Raw genomic sequence first — 20,016 nt, 5'->3', positions numbered from 1 at the left:
ATTGTTAACATTAACAAATCCGTAGGGCTACACATAATCTACACTCCCCCCCCACATTTTCTGTGCTTATTGTGTGGGAAAGTTTCTGTGGATTTGAAAAGGGGAAAAAAATGGTCTGTGCCAACCTGACAGATAAACTGTAATGGTAGTTCCCCTTTTGTCCGTTCCAAAATCTACAGGACCAATAGCTTTATAAGTGGATAGTAAAACTATTTATCATTTAGAATATTTTTAAATTGCATTTTGAGTAAATATTATAAACTAATATGTTTGAATAGTATGCAGAAAGTGTTTCTTTAATTTACTATTTTGTTTTTGTGTATTCTGTTGGCCACCATGCTCTTTTGATATTGGTTTCAGCATCCCATTTTAAACCCATATTGGTCAACCACCATAAATAAATATGTTGCATATTGATTGTGTTGATGGAATGTTATTTACCAATAAACTGTCTTATGAGAAGTCATAAAACACAACCCTGTTTTCCTGCAGACATTTAGACAACCATCGTCTGTGGGAGCCAAACGATTTTGCTGTGTCCTGTTTCAGGATAATCATGTACTCAATACAGGTAAAATGAACTGATTGTCTCTCTTTTGTGTTAATCAAATGTGACTTGATGCAGCATTCAATGACAGCCTAATAGAGCACAAAATCATTGTCACAGAATGTTTTGTGAGGTGTGTGTATGTGTGTTTGTTTCAGGCCCAGCATTCTCACCATGTAATCCAGCAAGTGTTGTCTCACCTTGACACCCACAGTAAGAACATACCACGTGTCAGGGCAGGCATCGTTCAGGTGCTGCTGGAGACAGTTGCCATAGCAGCCAAAGGTTCAATCGGTAAGACTGTGTACTGACCATTTTGTTATTGCTTATACATGAATTATGGAACAAACCCCTAACCCTAAGTATAGAACTCTGATATGTAACTCGTTCTGCACCATTAGAGGAGAGCTGTGTGCTATTTCACTGTCCTAACCAGACATGACACAATAAAGCAATACAAAATAAAAGGTATCTCTTTGTGTTTAACAGAGTTTTGTTCTTACCGCGAGCGACATCACATACGGTCTCTCGCTTGGTTTTGAATCTTGCTGTGATTTTTGCCCCACCCACTGTGAACTCATATTGGTCCAAAATCCTTTTCATAACCGTGCAATTGAGTGCAACAGTCTGGTTCTGGAAATAAAATATTTCCCATAGGGGAACAATAACTTATAAACCTTTATAGACAGACCTACTTTGAGCACTGAGGTTGTTCAGTCGATGATGTGTCATTCTGCGTAATTTCAAGTTTTTAAAAATCATGTTTAATAGTGGAGTTCGTATTGAAGAACTGCACTGTCCATGATCCTGAGGGGAACATCCACCAATCAGAGAATTGCAGCAAAAGAGCTCAGTAGTGACCACCCACTTAAATGATGCACTGTGAATGATGCAATCGAGAAATACATATGTATTTGTGTAGATCTCAGTATTTTGCTATGTACTTAAAATATATTGTTTCTACAGCATACTTATAATCAACCAATTTATATCAATAGTTTGAGATTTTTCCATTGTTTTTCATTTGATTACGTCATTCGTAAAGCTTCCTGGGGTTGTACTTCATTCACTCATCAAAGACGTTGAATACGCAGTCTTGTCTGTTTGTCCGATTTTCAACGACTCTTTTGCCTCAAATCAAAGTTTGTAATGTTGTGATTAACCTTGGAGCTGGTTGGTTTAGTTCATGGCTTTGAATGCTTTTACAAAGGATTTTATGAAATTCCTTTGGAAAAAATGAATGGGTAAATAACTTGCAGAACCAATACTGCTAAAAAAGTTTTCACTGGAACCATATCACATCATGTCTGGCTAAGACACGTTGTTACTTTTCTAAGCAATTGGATTTACAATTTTCACACGGTGGATGATAAAATTATAAAAACAACTCCTGCATTAATGTAGGAACCCAAGCCATATTTAGGGACCAAAATATCATAGAGGTTTTTTGGGACCAGTTGACTTTGGTCAGGAAGCATCATGGTGGATAGTTTTGCAAGGCAATCATCATTCTGATTTTCTTTAGAAAATGTAGAAATCTAGTTTCTTTTTCCATTCTTACACTTTACGTCTTATATTTTCTAATGTAAAACTGCCTGTTCATTTTCTCCACCTCAAATAATTTTTTGTCATCCTGTTAGTGTCAGGCACTGCATCTGCAAACAGATACATTTTCTCATCATCTCTCCTTGATTTTCTCTCTCTTCCTCTCTTCTTCATTCCTCCTTTTTTTTCTCAGGTCATACTCCTAATCAAAACAATGCTTACACATTTCTCAGTCCCATCTCTTCACCACCCAATCTGTGGTTGGGTACGTTAACAAACGCAGCTCTGGCTCAATCAAAACCTTCAGCTGGTCTCTAACTCAGGAACATGTTGTTAAACACGTGCACTGTTTAGGGTCTCATTATGTGGTATTGACTGAGTATTGATTAGTTAAGATTGATTTGGTGAGTGTCTGAAGGTTTTGTGGGTTTGCTGTGTAGGGTAAGTGCAGCTCCCCCTAGTAGTGCTCTTTAGTTCCTGCATCTAGTCTGAGGCCTGGTCCACACTAATTTGGTTTTGTTTGAAATCTCATGTTTTTTGCCACGTTTACGCCTCTCATCCACACTGGAACAGCGTTTTTCCTCCAATTTTGAGCTCTCAATAACTGCATACTTTGGAAAATGATGTCGAAAGAGAACTGAAAACAGAGGTTTTAACTTAAATGGATTACTGTGGACATAACCTGAGTCACTTGGTCTGATGTGTTTAAATGTGTCATATAGGGCTGCACAGTGTTTCTCAACTGGTCACTATCCAAAAATTAACAAACTATCCCAGTTAAAAGAAAATACAATCCAGACTACATTAAATTACTTGCAACATGGATAAACATTTTTTGCTGTCAGTAGTATGAAACCATTCAAATTATTTCAGTAACCAACAAAACACCAGTTCATTCATTTAAATGTTTGAGTTTAAAGAGATATTTTTTGTATCATATTTATTTTTTTGTTTACTTTTGCATCATATGTTAAAGTGTCCTGAAGCGAAGCCAGTTCAGAACCACTGATGTACAAACAGTAAAGCTTTGAGATGTTTTTTTATTTGACTAAAAGACAAAGAAAAGTCTTTTCTCCCCAATTTGGAATTCCCAATTGCTCTAAGTCCTTGTGGTGGTGTAGTGACTCGCTCCAATCCGGGTTGCAGAGGACGAATCTCAGTTGCCTCTGTGTCTGAGACCAATCCAATCCATGCATCTTATCACATGGCTTGTTGAGCACATTATCGCGGAGACGTAGTGTGTGTGGAGGCTTCACACTATTCTCCGCGGCATCCACGCACAACTCACCATGCACCCCACCGAGAGCGAGAACCACACATTATAGCAACCACGAGGAGGTTACCCCAAGTGACTCTACCCTCCCTAGCAACCGTGCCAATTTTGTTGCTTAGGAGACCTGGCTGGAGTCACTCAGCACATTCTGGAATTTAACTTGTGACTCCAGGTGTGGTAGTCAGCATTTTTACTCGCTGAGCTACCCAGGTCCCATGTTTTTTAGATATGTTTGTGTGTATTATCAGGTCCCACAGTCCTGGAAGTGTTTAACACCCTGTTGAAGCATCTGCGGATGAGTGTGGATTTTGAACTGGGTGAAGGATCGCGCAGGAACTCTGCAAGCAGCCTTTCCTCCACCCGCACCAAAGAAAGCGAAGAGCGCATCGTACAAAACGCCATCATACAAACCATCGGTGGGGCTAAATGCTTTATTTACCCGACTGCTTCATCTTTTAAAGGGGTAGGATAAATTGGTCTTCATTGACCCACCCTCATGCTGTTCCAAACTTCTGTGACTGTTTATCTTCTGTGGATCACAAAGTAGATGACATGTAGAATGATTTCCTCAGTCAACATTCGCATTCATTGTGTAGAAAAAAGATCCAATGAAAGTGAATGGTGACTGAGACATAAGAATTTGAAACTAAATGAGGGTGAATAAATAAAGAATTGAATAAATAAAGAATTTTCATGTTTGTATGAACTATACTTTTAATGGAGATCTGACCTCTTGTTAAGTTCTAATGCTTCAGTTACTGAACACATTCAATAACGTTGATTTGTTGGTTTGTGTAGGTTTCTTTGGAGGCAATCTTCCTGATTATCAGAGAGCAGAAGTGATGATGTTCATAATGGGGAAAGTTCCAGTTTACGGCACGCCCTGCCACACCCTGGACACCGTCAAGATTGGGTAGGACTGTACTTGAGATGAGTGTGTTTGCAGAATCCCAATTTCCATACTTATAAGTAAACATTTTACATATTGTGCTTGTGATGGTATAGTGCATACTTCAAAATTGGATGGACAATGGATGGACAAAAAGAACTGAGAAATTCTTCTAAAAATATTCATTTGAGTTCAGCAGATGAAAGAAAACCATACACATCTGGGATGGCATAAAGGGGGTCGTACACTGCCAGACAAAATGGTGATTTCAAAAATTTGAAGCAATAGTTTTCTATTAAAGTGGCATAGGTGGTGTACGACTGCGTACTCTGCATCTGTCTGCATCGCCCAGCTATGTTACAACTATGTCTTTTGGAGTGGTGGTGGTGTAGTGGGCTACAGCACATAACAGTTAATCAGAAGGTTGCTGGTTCGATCCCCACAGCCACCACCATTGTGTCCTTGAGCAAGGCACTCCAGGTGCTCCGGGGGGGATTGTCCCTGTAATAAGTGCACTGTAAGTCGCTTTGGATCAAAGTGTCTGCCAAATGCATAACATTTCTTTTTGGGGTTTGATAGCTTGAATAAAACCTATTCGTCTTAAGGGTAAGTAAATAATATTTTTATCATGATAAATTTTCATTTTTGGATGAGCTATTCCTTTAACGATTCCGGTTCTGATTCATTTTTCCTATTCCTCTTAATGATTCTTTCAGTACTTTCGAGGAAGAATTATTTAGAAAATGACTGCCGTCAGCAGGCTGTTGCCAAATGATGATTCCTACAGAGCAGATATAACAAATCAGATGTAAATTGAATACAATTCTTGCATGTTTGCATACTGTTAGAGGCATAGTTGCAATAAAATAACTGATCCTAAAGACATATAAAAAAAAAAAAAAATTCTAAACAAACAAGATATGTGATAACATTTATTATTATTATATTATTTCACTGATTTCAACAGAATGCATGTTTATCTTTAACTGTATATTGTCATATGAACAATCAGTTAGTAACTGCACTACCCGATTGAAGTGTCACTGTAACTGTTCCAGAGACAGGTTAGACTGTCTTCTGTGGCCTAATGTTGTACTTCAAGCTTGTGAGCATTTAACAGTTCTTATTTAATTTCAAGTGGGACATTCATAGCTTGTGCATCAGTATAACATAAGATGTTCAGACTGCATTGGATGCGCTGGATGTTTCGCACTGTAGATTCAAAAGAATCAGCTCATAAGAGTCATTTGTTCAGGAATCGTTTAGGTGCTCCGGATGTTTTTCTGCTCTTGATTAAGTAGAGTGCAGTGCTGACGCTGCAAGAAACGCTGTCAGAGGATTTTTGTTCACAATGGTGGAAAAGTTCACTTGCTAAAACCATTAACGGAACAGAAAGTCATGAAAATGAAGTGGTTCCGGTATTTAAAATAAAAATGGAACCGGTTCTGAACAAAAAACAGTTCTTTGTTCCCAACCCTAATGATAACTGTTAACTAATAATTCACAGCTCGTGTCTAATACCGATAACTTTTTTTAACTTTTCTTTTGTAACCCTTTAAACTGGAGCTGCTAGCTTTTAAAAGGAATAGTTTATCCTCTCTCATGTCATTCCAGATGTGTATGACTTTCAGCAGAACACAAAGATTTTTAGAAGAATATGTTAGCTCTGTATGTCCATACAATGCAAGTGGATGTGATCAGTACTTTAATTAAATGCTTCACTTGATACAAAATAGGTGTTATTTAAAAGCCTTGAATCCGAACTTCAGAGTCTGACCAACACTTTCCTGTTGCCATTTAAGGTTTGGCAGATGTAACATGAACAAAAGTGTGACTAAAGAACAGATGTATGCTAATTTAAATGAGAAATAAGCATCATGGCACTTGAATTGTATTGTGCTGATTTATAAAAGCATTTATGGTAATCCTGATGAATTGCTAAATTAAATGGAGAGAGAAAAACTAAATTCAAACAAATGTAGACCGACGGATCAATAGTGCTTGTTGTCATGTTGTACTTTCACACAATGTATGCAAAAAAAAATAATTTGATTCCAAAACTTGATAACATGTTTGCAAGTTTACAATTTGTACAATTCTGCATAATGTTACATAAACGGAGCATTTAAAGATCGCTGTGTTAAGTTAAATGTAGGTTGAAGCTTGCATCTCGAGATCCCTGCATTTGTAAATGCGCTCTGTCCAGCTGTGTTTGAACACAAGAACGCATCATCATATTGTGTTTCGCTAGTGTCAAGCAAGCCTGAGTGTGGTTTGTTGTCTGTACAGCTGCACGTTACCTATACAAGTGGAGTTTCACTTACGTCCCTCTGCTAAAAACAGGAAGTATTTCATGCTAAAACTAAAAATATTATTTTATTTATTTTTTATACACCTTATTCTTGATATAATTCATTGCAATGAATTAAGGGGTTAAATCCACAGCCCTAAAATATTTATGATAAATTAACAGCATGTAACTAACATTAAACTACAAAACACACTATACAGACACGATTCAAAGACAAATGTTTGAATACATGGTTTATATACTTCATACTGTATATACCATCAAGTCAGCGGTGTGCAGCGGTTGTTTTTAAGTGTACGCGCACACGTGCGTGTTGAAAACTAGCTTAATAATACTGATAGAGTGATTTTAAAACTCTCTTTTCTTTCTTTCAGGCATCAGGGCACCAAGAGAATTCAAATGATGCTGCTCAGTTCTCTCATTATGGTGAATCTCTTTTCTTTTATCTGACGTTTGTGCGTAAGGAAGTGGCTAAGAGAGCATACTTAAGCTTTCATCATCCATCACATCAGACTATCTGATCTTGACGGGTGAAGATATCAGGCTTACTTTCAATCTCTGTGCTTGTTAGCAAAGCCCTCACACACATTCCTAGAGGGAGTTTTGAAAGGTTCCAAGACAACAGACAGTACGGATCAAAACTTCAGATTACTGCAGCCTCTGGCTTTTTCTGTCCTTTTTTAATCTGGAGTCTGGTTCATGGTCGGTTTTAGATTTTTCAGGCTGTGTTGCCCGGCAACAGACAGAAAATGGGCAGCAGGTTAAAACATAAAACGGTTATTTTGGATGTCAACCGCTTTCACACTTTGTCTCTTCCTGCGGGTCATTGCCAAAAGTCTCATAGAAAGTTCCCAGAGTTGCAAGTGTGCAACACACTCTTATAACACTATATGTGGGTCGTTTACATGTCCTCCATAATCCATGTTATACCATGGTGTTTTAAACAGCATTTTTCTTATACATTTGCATTCAAACAATGGAGCTTTTATGACCTCATATAAACTTAGAGACTACAAAGAATATTTGTACTTTGTAAATTAATGACTGACTAAAAGAACTAGTGTCTGCAGAAATTTGGTGAAAAATTTTTAAAAAATTGAAAGAAATGGTGACCAACACCTAAAAAAAAATACATAATTCTTCTTTATGTAAGCAATAAGGTACGAGAGGCTGTGCTGTATCGTGAATAAGTAACGGCTGAAGGGCGTTGTTTTGCACGACACGAAGCGGAGTGCCTGCAACCCCTTCAGCCGTTACTTATTCACGATACAGCACTTGCCTCGAGTACCTTATTGCTTTTATAAAACGGTTACCACACAATATTAAAGAAAAAAAAAATTATTAGTGGAAATTTCATGAAGTTAAATCAATAAAAGCATTCCTTCCGCTAGAAAAAAATAGTCCCTGACCGTGAACAACAACGTTCCAATATGTAATATGCATGAAAGCTCAAATAAAAACAACAAACCGTTGCGGAATGAGTCTGGAATGAGTTCTCGGTTCCCCTCTTTTCCTCTACGTCCGAAGTGTAACTGCACGTCAAACCAGACTTTGTTTACGAGTCCTTCAGGTGTGTTAGGATTAAGCGCATCGGACAGTTTTATCGTGCTGAAATCTTTAGTAGAAATCGGTGTGTGATGCTCCGTTTTATCACGACCCTCTCTTCTCATTGTCTTTACGACTCCAATGAAAACATTATTGGATGAAGTGAATTCGCTGTCTCTCATCAGACACCAGGACAAACTCAAAGGTGGATCATTCAGGAATCTGTTCAGACCCGCACGTAACGCTACATAGCTACTGATCCCATATTCTTCGCCTTTGGAGCTTCTGACAGTTCCCTAGAAATCACGGAGAAGTGTGTTGAGTTCCGTCTTGGTGATTTGTTTAAAATCAATGCTGCAACCCTTTTCACTACACCAGTCACCGAAGCATTTCACTGCCCATTGGGTTTGCTGCACGGTATTTTTTTCATTACGAGTCTTCTCGAATGTATCAATGTTACATTTCAGCACTTCAGCACGACGGCTCATATTTGTAGAAGTCTCTACAAATTTTTCCTCAAACCACTTATCCATCGTCATGCCACCTAGTAAATCGAAATTTACTTTAAACATTTTAGCCTTTTTAATTCTTACGTTTTTTTCTCTGTTTATGTTGAGACGTGTGGTTGTTAAGGGTGTTGCTAAGGGCGCAGTGATAAATAGAACCGTTGGGTGAAGCGGTCATAGCTGTGTTTTATCGTGAATAAAGCACAGCTATTGACCAATCAGAATCAAGGATTGGAACTAACCATTTTATAAATATTCTTATATATTCATATGGATTTTAACCTATAGCAGGGGTCGGCAACCATTGGCATATGGAGGGTTAATTACTGTCACGCCAGAAACTGCGAGAGAGAAGTAGACTGTTTTATGTATATAAATTCTGCACCTGCATTCCAATGTACATCTTGATGTAATCCTTCCTCATGATCACGCAGCGTGTTTTCTTGAGCTGAATGGGAGGCTAAATAAAAAGTGAAAATGTGACTAGACTGCAGTATATCCAACAGACTCGTGCAGCGCGTGCAAGCCATTTGCGGATCACAAGCCGGCAGCGCTTCACAGTAAACGTGCCCTCTTTGCTTCGGTCAGGCAATTTCATTTTGTTTCTTTTTGCTTTCAGAACAACATGTGATGTAATAAGAAAAACACTATTATTAATCCTTGAGATTTCCAACCCAGCATACAGGTACACCCACCTTAAAACATGGTCACACTCAAAATTACATTAAACGATTAAAAGAGTAACATAAACCCACATCGTGGGGTTAAAAAATCTTTTCAAGTCTAATCAAAATATTAATTAAACCTGGAAATAAAGTTTTAGGATTTTGCAGGTGCAATTAACCGAAAAGTGCTAAATAGTTGATCGGCTTGTGATGCGCGAATGGCTTGCATGTGCAGCGTGAGACTCGTCACACTGTAATACTGTTTAGCCTCCCATTCAGTTGAAGAAATCACGCTGCATGATCATGAGGAAGGATGCAATAGCAATGGCACTCCATGTCAAAAAGGTTGCCGACCCCTGACCTATAATCTTGGTGCTGATTTAAAGGGAAACTAATGGACGTGGTATACATCAACTTCCTGTGTGTGTATTGTGTTGTTGAGGTTTTCTAAGGAATGTGTGTGTGTGTGTGTGTGTGTGTGTGTGTGTGTGTGTGTGTGTGTGTGTGTGTGTGTAGGTGACATCAGGGTTTAAGTGTAAAACGATGTGTGCTGGTTTGCCCGTTGCTTTTCTCGAGCCGTTATGCTCCATCTCTCTGATGGAAGACAGTGAACTTCGGCAACTTGTCCTGGAGATCCTGCACAACATCACTGATCGCCATGACAACAGAGCCAAACTCCGTGGGATCCGGTAGAGACATTTACACAATTAACACACTTGAATGTGTAAAAACACTTGAGTTTATTTATTTTCTATATATATATATATATATATATATATATATATATATATATATACAGGTGCTGGTCATATAATTCGAATATTATTCAAAAGGTGAAACTTGGATAATGTATACATTCATTCCACACAGACTGATATATTTCAAGTGTTCATTCCTTTTAATTTTGATGATTATAACTGACAACTAATGAAAAACCCCAAAATCAGTATCTCAGAAAATTAGAATATTACTTAAGACAATACAAAAAAAGTATTTTATATATATATATGTATGTTTTTTTTATGTATGTATGTATGTATATATGTACAGTATATGTGTGTGTGTGTGTGTTGCTTTAAAATTAAATAAATTCCTAAACTGTTTCCTTTGTGTATGTGTGTAAATGCAGAATAATTCCTAATGTAGCTGCTCTGAAGATCAAAAGAGAGAAAATCTCCAAACAGGATGTTGTTTTCATGAAAAAGGTAAAAATGTGATATGCACAATCATCACAAGTACACATACAAATGTCCCAAAAAAGTATTTATACACATTTGGATGTGTATGTCGCACTTAAAAATATTAAAGTCAAGTGGCATCTGCGAACAAATGATGCTTGACCTTTTCTCAGAACTAACTTTTTTGCAATTTATTTTAACCAACTGTTGGATGTGTTCCTTAAGTTTCACATCCATAAAGTGTCTAAATAGTGTAAAAGTGTTTCTGCTGTATAGATCTTTTTTAAATGCTTGATTTTATATTTTGTTATCTAATGCGAATACATTCATTCAATTGTAAGTGTGGCTTAAGTGTACAAATACTTTTTGGGGTCACTGTTTGTAAAACCGCATTCCTTAATCTCACTCTTTCTCTCCAGCATGGGCAGCAGTTATACAGACACATCTATCTGGGTTGTAAGGAGGAAGATAACGTACAGAAGAACTTTGAGCTGCTTTTCACAGCTCTGGCCCTCATTACTATTGAACTGGCCAATGAGGAGGTGGTGATTGACCTCATGCGGCTGTCCATCGCCCTACAGGTGTGCACAATTGGACATACGTATTATTAGTATTATTATTATAGATATTACGGTTTAATGTTATTGTTAATGCATGATATTCTGTAAAGCTGCTCAAAGGAACCACAGCCGAGTCTGCTTGGAAACGGGGGTCTGGGGTAGGGCTGGGTATTGATACAGATTTTCTGATTAGATTCCGATTTCTATTTGATTAAATATCAAATAAACCAATATTGGTTTATTTTGGTGTCATTGTCAGTTTTGCTTGCATATGAAAGTAATTCTCTCTTAGCTAACGCTGTTAATTATAATGTGACCTTCTAACCTTCTAGGTAGAATTTGAACATGTGAATTTTACAAATGATTAGTTATTTTTTTATCATATTGATCTAATTTGAACTTTTGAAAATTGTTTTATTTCAGTGCATAGATTTATTTAATACATTTTGTGTTACATGCTTATTGTTTACATGCATAATTTGTACTATTTGCAAGTATTGATATGTAGAACGCATGCTAAATCGGTACTGTCTCTTTAAGAATACCGCCATCAGCCAGTGAGCGCATATTAATGAGAGAGGACACACGTTTCTTTAGTGCATTCATGCTATGTGTGATTACAATTAATCTATCTTTCTTCGTTGTTTTATCAACAACTAACTGTAAAGAGCAGACATGTTATTTAAAGAGACATTATTCAATCATAAATGTGTTGTGTTGATCTCATCTTTGAACACACAGACCAGTCAGACCAAACATTTACTTTAAAAATGCAGTGAAAGGTTTCAAGCTCAGGATCGGACCAAACAATCAAACTTGTGTGAAAATAGCCCCAGGCTCAAGTTGAACTATACTGTATTTTCTGTTTATTATGCTAATGTCTATGTTGTGATTGACTGAAGGACATGGCCTTGACCAATGAGGAGAACATGCCCATATTCATTCGCTGTGGCATTATGGCACTGGTCGCCGCCTACCTCAACTTTCTCAGCCAGATGATTGCAAATCCATCGTTCTGCCAGTACGTCAGCAAGGTAACCGTACACACACTTACAATATACACATACACCTACATCCTACAGAGTCCTGTAACACTCCTACTCTGTCAGGTGATTGAGCTGAGGAATATGGATGCTCCATACCTGCTGCCTGAACACGTCTTCAGAGAGAAGTGTGTGTGAGTAATACTGTGTTTGTATGTATTTATTCTGTGAATTTACTATTTACTTTGTTTTATTAAATGCCTGATGCCATATCTGGAGATTTAAGAATAAATAACAATAATGCCAAAACATATTGTGGATTTCCTGCTTCATATGCTTGAATGCATGTTATGTATGTATCAGCATGTTTTTGTGTGTGGATCAGGCTCCCAGATTCTCTGGATCGGGATGATATCAGTCTGTATTTTCAGACAGCTGATTTGGCAGAAGCTCTGACTGTACCTGGATATAACGTGGAGAGACTGGCTGCACCTTACATTCCCCAGGTTACAGGTAAACACACACACACACACACACGGTTCCATAATGTATTGTAAGGAGATGTTCAAGGATAATTATTCTAATCCTGAATCTTTTTAAGGCAACATGAAGTGAAAAAAGACCATATTTATTTTCTAAATAAATGTTCTTGGCTTGATCAATCCATCAGTCCATGTTTTTCTAAAAAATAAAAAATAAACTCGATCTTCATAATCTTTCATCAAAATGTAAAAATGTTCTCTGCCTCTGAAATTACTTTACTTTTCTGCCGACACAACCAAAACTTCTAGGCTGGGGAAAAATATTATTAAAGGAATAGTCCCAGATGTGTATGTCTTTCTTTCTTGGGCTGAACACAAACAAAGATTTTTAGAAGAATATATCAGATCTGTAGGTCCATACTGTGCAAGTGATTGATGGCCAGAAATTTGAAGCTCCAAAAAGCACATAAAGGAAACATAAAAGTAATCTGTATGACTTGAGTGGTTTAGTCCATTTCTTCTGAGACAGATCAATATTTAACATTTTTTTTTTTTTTTTTTACTCTAAATATCTGCCCAGTGGGTGGCGATATGCAGAAAAAATAATGTGTAAGTGAAAGTGGAGAGTTATAGTAAAAAAAAGGACTTTAATATTGATCTGTTTCTCACCCACACCTCTTATATCACTTTAGAAGACATGGATTTAACCACTGGAGTCATATTTATTACCTTTATGCTGCCTTTATTTGCTTTTTGGAGCTTCATATTAGAACTAAGGGAATCGACAGACCAGTCAGTGAGGGCTTGTCAAGCCTAGGTCCGAACAGGCTGTGCCTGGAAGGCAGAGTAGGTTGTAAACATGGCGGTTTCAAGACTGAAGCAACAAGAGATTGTTGGAAGAACCCAATCAGGAAGAGCAGGCTTTGGATGGGTGATGGCTCCCAAACTGCGGTCAGCAGCCTCTTAAAAAAAAACTTAAGAAAGCTATAGTAGAGACAGAAGTAACTAAGATAGAAGAGGAAAGTTATATTACTCGAGCAGTCTACCAGCAGCAGCAAGGGTTTTGGACAGTATGAGAAGTTGCTTCTAAAAAAGTTTTAGGATGGGTTGACCTGTGGAAGATACCCCAGACCAGGCAAAACATTTTATAATTTCCACCTAAGACACTCTTCCAAGCCCTGGAAATTTGTCTCTGTGGTAAAGAGGAGAATTGTCCCCTCTGCAAAACCCCAAGAGCAAATCTGCAGCACATGTTGGTTGGGTGCAAGATTGCCTTGGCACAAGAATGGTACAGGTGGTAGCATGATCGGGTTCTGCGAAAGCTGGCAGAGATCCTTGAGGTGTGTAGAATAAAGGCCAACAAAGGCCATCATGCTCCACAGAGGAAGTACGTTGAGTTTGTTAAAAAGGGAGGTGCCCCACAAGGCACGACACGGAAGAAGGAATGGTCAATCCTGGCACATGGAAGGGATTGGTCAATGGTGGTCGACCTTGGCCAGCAGCTAAAATTTATTTTTGAGATTGCCATTTAACTCCTTGAGGACGGACATAGTGTTATGGTCTGCGTCCTCTTAGGAAGTCATAATGATTGAATCACTGTCCCATGGGAAGTGGGACTGGAGGCAGCCTATGAGAAGAAGAATCTAAAATATGCTGATCTGGCTGCCAAGTGCAGGGTAAATGGATGGAGGGCTGCCACTTGCCCCGTGGAGGTCTGATGTTGAGGGTTTATTGGACCATCAGTGCAGCATCTCTTGAAAAACATTGGTATCTTTGGATCACCATTGAAGAAGTCTCTGAAGGGCATGGCAGGCGAAGCAGAAAAATTGAGCTTCTGGCTATGGTTAAGAAGGAAGGCTGAAAAGTAGGGTGTGCAGAGGCGAGAAAGTAGGAATAGGGAAAATTTGCAATATGTGGTGAGGTAGCATGTAGAAGAGGAAAGGGGTGGGTAGGAATTACTTCTGCTGACACAATTGGTCCTTATCCAGGGATTTCTGGAGAGAAATTGAGTGGGAGAGAAACCAGGCCAAGCTAGGTATTGGAGGGGTGGCTGACACAGTCTCGCCTCTCACATCGCTCTCCTACTTAATCTGTTGGAGCATTGGTTTAAGGATAGGCACTGGACGGGTGGTAGGAAGAGATTTAAAGTCTTTATGGGAAAGCAAGAACGAAAGGCAATCGAAAGGATCCGGCATTCATCTGTGGGGGGAGGCAGGGAGATGTTCCTGACTGCCGCCCCACCATCAGGAGATGTTCCTGGATTAATGGGGCGAAACATCCATGATAGGTGGCTCCCAGCTGATGACCCCGTAGCTGTAAAACTGAAGGCACCGGTGGATGTGCGGCAAGCAGTATTTCTCAGCAAGTTTAGACATCTACCTGTGCATTTGGGTCACCATTCACTTGCATTGTTTAGACCCACTGAGCTGAGATATTCTTCCGAAACATTGTTTCAGTTCAGCTGGCATAAGGGTGAGAAAATGATGAGAGAATTTTATTTTTTGGGTAAACTGTCCCTTGGCCATATGGCCATTTTTATGATCCAGTCAAATACAAATGTGAAAAATCCCAGCTTACATTATTTCTCTGTTTGTCTTGGAAAGATGTCACATTATAGAAATAAAATGGGATGCGAAGGGCATTTGTTGTTGTTTTTTAATACTTACCCTTACTTACGCTTACTCTACATTATCTGATTGCTAAAATCAATCACTAATACACTTACAATATGAGTGCTCGTGTTGAAACCTCTGAATCAATATTTCTTTTTTTTGTTAATACAAACTCCTGAACTGAGCATCTTTCTCAATCATGTGTGAATTGATCCACTCTTTCTTCTCAGCTTTTGCCTTGTCTGTTTTCTGTGTTTGTGCTCACACTATAGTTCTATACACAGTAGGAAAGATTCTGCACAGATGCAAACAGACATCCAGAGGTACCATTATTGAGTTAGTGAGGTCACCTTTCAGTATCTGGTTAGAAAGTTCAGTGTTAGTAAGAATAGTAGTTAGTTACCCCAGCACTCAGATCTGCACCCTGGGTGTAGACGTAGAATTCCTCTTCTCTGTAACACCTGGAACAGATTTCCTGTAGGTCCTGATTGTGTTGTAGAATGACTCTCAGCACTGAAGTATGAATATGAAGTGCAATCTGATAAATTAGTCTTGTTTAACTGTTTTATATGCTGCTGTCATCTGGACTGTGGAACCGGTAGGTTAAAGAGAAAGTACACACTTGTTTGAGCTCAGGCGCTTGGGACTCAGGGACAGTGCTGATGTAGTGTCATTTGACTTGGTTGTTCACAACCACAAGTGGCCTTTTTGGGCCTTACTTACTTTCATTTGATGCAAGCCTGTTACACACAAAACACCTTGGGAGAAGAGGGTTTATTTTGACCCATAAATACCTGATCATAAATGATATGTTGTTATCAGGCCTGTCAGTCAATTTTAAAATATTTAATCGTAGTTAAATATTCAGCTTCAAGAAAAGGCAAAAAGGCATAGAAATCTCATTCCTAATGCAATTGTGCAGAATGTGAGTATATACAGTAGTTGTTTTCTGAAGTTATTTTCTTTTCATGCAAGTATGTGCTAAGTCTAGGCACAAGTGGGCAAAGTCTTTCTAGCAAATCAGTCCACTGTCAGCCATATTTGGAATGCTCTTGGGAGACTATTTCCAGTCATAACAGTGCAGCTCTTATCTACTTGAATGGGGAAAGACCAAAATAAAAAAAAAACGGTTGGTGAAGATTACTATCAAAGTTCAGTCTTGTAAAGCTAATGTGCATGCGCATTAGCGAGTTGATTGACAGGCGATGTCTCTATCTAAAAGGTGAATGGCTTTTTTACCTGTAAGATGGAACTTCCTTTCTACATCCTTTGACCATTGGGCACTAGAGCTTCTTGGTTGGGTGTTCCAATTTCTCCCAATAATTTGAACAGAAGTTGCCCATCTCTGCTAAATAGTCAACTGAAGTGAGTTTGGCAAAATTGGTAATTGGTGTGCTAATGGGGGTTCAAGTGCAATTTAATTCTGAGGTTCTTCGGTTATTATATAGTCCATTTCCTGTCAAGCACCAGCAAAATAAACAAAGATAGCACATTTATAAGAAGTAGTGTAAATGGACATTAAGCAATGAATTAGAAGAATAGAAATATAGACTTTCTTTTGTGCATTAACTGTGTCCTTGTTGAATGTCAGGCATATATCTAGTGACATGCTCCTTTTATACCTATGGAAAATGTGGTTCTCATCAGGATTTGGATGTAGGTTCTGTTAAATTCTAGAGATTGTTAGTATTATAAATCATATTGATCAAGTGACACACAAATCATGGCTAGTATTAACAGTTATTGTATTGGCCTTTCAGGTTCGGTTGTGGTTTTTCACTTCTATTGGTCGATTTTACTTTCAAAATTAAATTCATTTATGGAAACACGAAAAACTTGAACCAAAAATATTTCTAAATTTAATTACATTTCAAACTAAATTAAAATATATTTTTTATAACGAATTGGTCATAAAAATGTAATATAATTATCCCAAATCCCAACATTTTCCACCACTGGCCTCTTTTGCAGTGAATAAAAAAAATCACTCTATGATAACAGGTGGAAATATATTAATACAAATCAGATCACAAATGCAATTTTAAATATAAACATAATAATAATTGTTAAACCATGACCTCAAAAACAAATAATTCCAAATTCCATAAAAGGCTAGGCTTAAACAATATATCACATTTTCAGTGTTTGGACATGGATTTTATTACAGTCTGCTGGTGGAATCTCCAAACTGCAAATGCAGGAACTGATTTTAGACTGTGCTGAGAATAGAGGTGCTTCTCAAATGAAAAAAACACAGTTTGCATGCATACACCCACAGACAGCGCAAACACTCACCCACTTGTGCGATCAAAATTGGATAAGACGTAGCGCAGGTTTATTGTGTGTAACGCATAAAAATAGAGCCCTAAGAGTCGAACTATGATCTGACATCAGCACTCCCACTCTGAAACTCTTTATTTTACTTGTTTAAATCTTGTGTTGCTATGATTTCTGCCTGTGTATGAGTAAAATGTCCTTCTGTATGATAATTAATGCTGCTTTTGCCCAAACATGACATCCATTAAACATGAGCAATCCATGAGATTATGTTTGTTTGCTTTGGGAAATTCAACTTCCCTTGTGAAAAGAGCCAGATTGAGTTTAGTTTCTCTACGTGATCTGAAATATGCGTGCACCAAACTTCAGTAATTTATATTGGTTACCTTTGACCGACAGATGAAGACCGGATGTCCCGTAGGAAGAGTTTTGTAGACACAATTTCTCTCCAAGTTGACATCCTTTCCAATAGCTTACCGGATCAGGTTCGCTTTACACAATTTACATGATCATCAAATTAGAAGTGCATGCATGAATTGTTGATTATGAAGAATTAGGCCACAAAACATTAATTTGTGTCTGTTTATCATAAAGTCTCAGCTTGCAGAGGAGATCACATTTGAGACACTGAAGAAAGCCATTGGTATGTATGGATTATGATCTACAGTACTTTGTGTTTATCTACCTTGTTTGCATGTTTTAGTATGTGTTAGCGTCTGATGTCTCTCCATCTATCTCAGAAACCACAGGTTTGGAAGAGCAGGAGAGAGAAAGGAGACGGCAGGTGATGGAAAAGTTCCAGAAAGCTCCTTTTGAAGAGATTGCTGCCCACTGCGAGTCCAAGGTATTGAATTTTTGTGTGTTTTGTTCTATCTTTGACAAAATGTTAAAAACTATCAAAAGTCAGCTCATTGTAAAAACCTTTATACAGTATGCAAATCAATAAACCAACATGAGATTTCTAATGTATGTGTTTTTCTCTGGTAAACTAAAAGTGATGCTGAAACCATTATTATTACTTTGCCCTGAAGAATGAACGTTGGTTAAGGATTTTGCAGTACATGATCTTTCACATTGTCGGCCTATTAAGCTTAATCTGTATTGCATACCATTATCCTGTGTGAGCAATCATTTTAAGTCATTTGATGTGTTTGTAGGCCAGCATGCTGCATGATCGCTTGGCTCAGATATTTGAACTCACCATTCGGTAAGTTGACTATTTATTGGAGGATTATTTTCAGTTTTCATAACTTTGTTTAAATGCACTCTTGTTGTGCATATTAACTGTATAAAGTGTCAGGCTTTTGTGTTTTTCATTAGGCAACCTAATAATCCGACTGAGTACTCAATCAGAACGGGAAAACTTCATGTAAATGTCTCAACCTGAAGAAAATATTCAGATTGAGCTCGATTCGGGAAAATAATTATATCCGATTAAAAGGCTTAGTGCAGATCTTAAAGGGATAGTTCACTCAAAAATTAAATTCTCACATCATTTGCTCACCCTCATGCGATCCCAGATGTGTATGACTTTCTTTCTTGTGTTGAACACAAACAAAGATTTTTAGAAGAATATCTCAGATCTGTAGGTCCATACATTGCAAGTTATATAATAGGTGTGGGTAAGAGTCCTATTTTTTACTCTAAATCTCCACTTTAACTTTCACTTTCAGATGTGAAAGTGAAAGTGGAGATTTAGCGTTAAAAAAAAGGACTTTAATATTGTTCTGTTTCTCAACCACACCTATTATATTGCTTCAGAAGACATGGAATAATCCAGTGGAGTCATATGGATTACTTTTATGATTCAGTTATGTGATTTTTGAAGCTACAAAGGTCTGATCACCATTCACTTGCATTTTATGGACCTACTGAGTTGAGATATTCTTCTAAAAATCTTAGTTTGTGTTTAACACATCTGGGATGGCATGAGGGTGAGTAAAAGATGAGATCATTTTAACTTTTGGGTGAACTATCCCTTTAAATAATCAATTAAAAAAAGAAGAATCGCCACATAAACCTTCATCAACAGGTTTTATTGTCAGATTCAAAAATACCTTGTGCTCAAGCGCACTGTCGTCCAGAGTTACAGGAAAGAAAGTTGCATTATTTTTAGGTCTTTAGGCTGCGACTGAATTTGTGTACTGTCAATGTATGTACTGTGTTTGATTGAAGAACATTAAATTCTCCTACATAATTCATTTGGGAATGTGGGCGTTGTCCCCTGATGTACATATTGATGTAGTAACAACATCTGTGAAAATAATATACTCTGTTTTGTTTAAATAAGTACAATTTAACCACAAGAAACAACCTTCTTGGTATATATAGTGTTTACGAAAGAGCTGCCCAAATCACGGTTCTCTGTGGGGGGTTTTTTGTGAGGGGGGGAGGGGGGCTCTCATGGCATTATGCTATAGTAAAAGGTCGCACTTCAGAATCTCGCCAGATGTTTTATGAATACTAAGGATTCTGATACCCTACTACGTTGACATACTGATTTAGGCAATAATAAAATAGGGAAATATGCAAATTCTGATGCAGCCTTAGAATATGGAAATTACAGACTTTGGAGCCATTCTTAGTCACCTTCTCTGACAGGAGCACTAACAATCTCTTGTTGCTGCTCTACACATGCTCAAA

At 37.8% G+C, this 20,016-nt stretch overlaps 1 protein-coding gene across 3 annotated transcripts in view; it reads left to right on the top strand.

Annotated features, from left to right (window-relative positions):
• LOC127645608 (protein EFR3 homolog A-like) overlaps nucleotides 1–20,016 on the top strand; it is a 76,156-nt gene that overhangs the window by 51,643 nt on the left and 4,497 nt on the right. Inside the window, exons 8-23 of one of the 3 annotated variants that reach the window (XM_052129269.1) lie at nucleotides 493–571; nucleotides 706–841; nucleotides 3,614–3,781; nucleotides 4,164–4,278; nucleotides 6,940–6,991; nucleotides 9,798–9,970; nucleotides 10,411–10,486; nucleotides 10,879–11,040; nucleotides 11,922–12,053; nucleotides 12,129–12,190; nucleotides 12,388–12,515; nucleotides 15,369–15,419; nucleotides 17,779–17,858; nucleotides 17,968–18,016; nucleotides 18,114–18,217; nucleotides 18,531–18,580. In XM_052129269.1, coding sequence (XP_051985229.1) covers nucleotides 493–571; nucleotides 706–841; nucleotides 3,614–3,781; nucleotides 4,164–4,278; nucleotides 6,940–6,991; nucleotides 9,798–9,970; nucleotides 10,411–10,486; nucleotides 10,879–11,040; nucleotides 11,922–12,053; nucleotides 12,129–12,190; nucleotides 12,388–12,515; nucleotides 15,369–15,419; nucleotides 17,779–17,858; nucleotides 17,968–18,016; nucleotides 18,114–18,217; nucleotides 18,531–18,580 — 1,617 coding nt within the window. Of the gene's footprint in view, nucleotides 1–492; nucleotides 572–705; nucleotides 842–3,613; nucleotides 3,782–4,163; nucleotides 4,279–6,939; nucleotides 6,992–9,797; nucleotides 9,971–10,410; nucleotides 10,487–10,878; nucleotides 11,041–11,921; nucleotides 12,054–12,128; nucleotides 12,197–12,387; nucleotides 12,516–15,368; nucleotides 15,420–17,772; nucleotides 17,859–17,967; nucleotides 18,017–18,113; nucleotides 18,218–18,530; nucleotides 18,581–20,016 lie in introns of all 3 variants that reach the window. The other 2 variants (XM_052129272.1, XM_052129270.1) reach the window with 2 other exon arrangements.

This window comes from Xyrauchen texanus, chromosome 6 (assembly GCF_025860055.1).
Source record: "Xyrauchen texanus isolate HMW12.3.18 chromosome 6, RBS_HiC_50CHRs, whole genome shotgun sequence".
Taxonomy (NCBI): domain Eukaryota; kingdom Metazoa; phylum Chordata; class Actinopteri; order Cypriniformes; family Catostomidae; genus Xyrauchen; species Xyrauchen texanus.
This window is presented reverse-complemented; position numbering and strand designations above follow the sequence as displayed.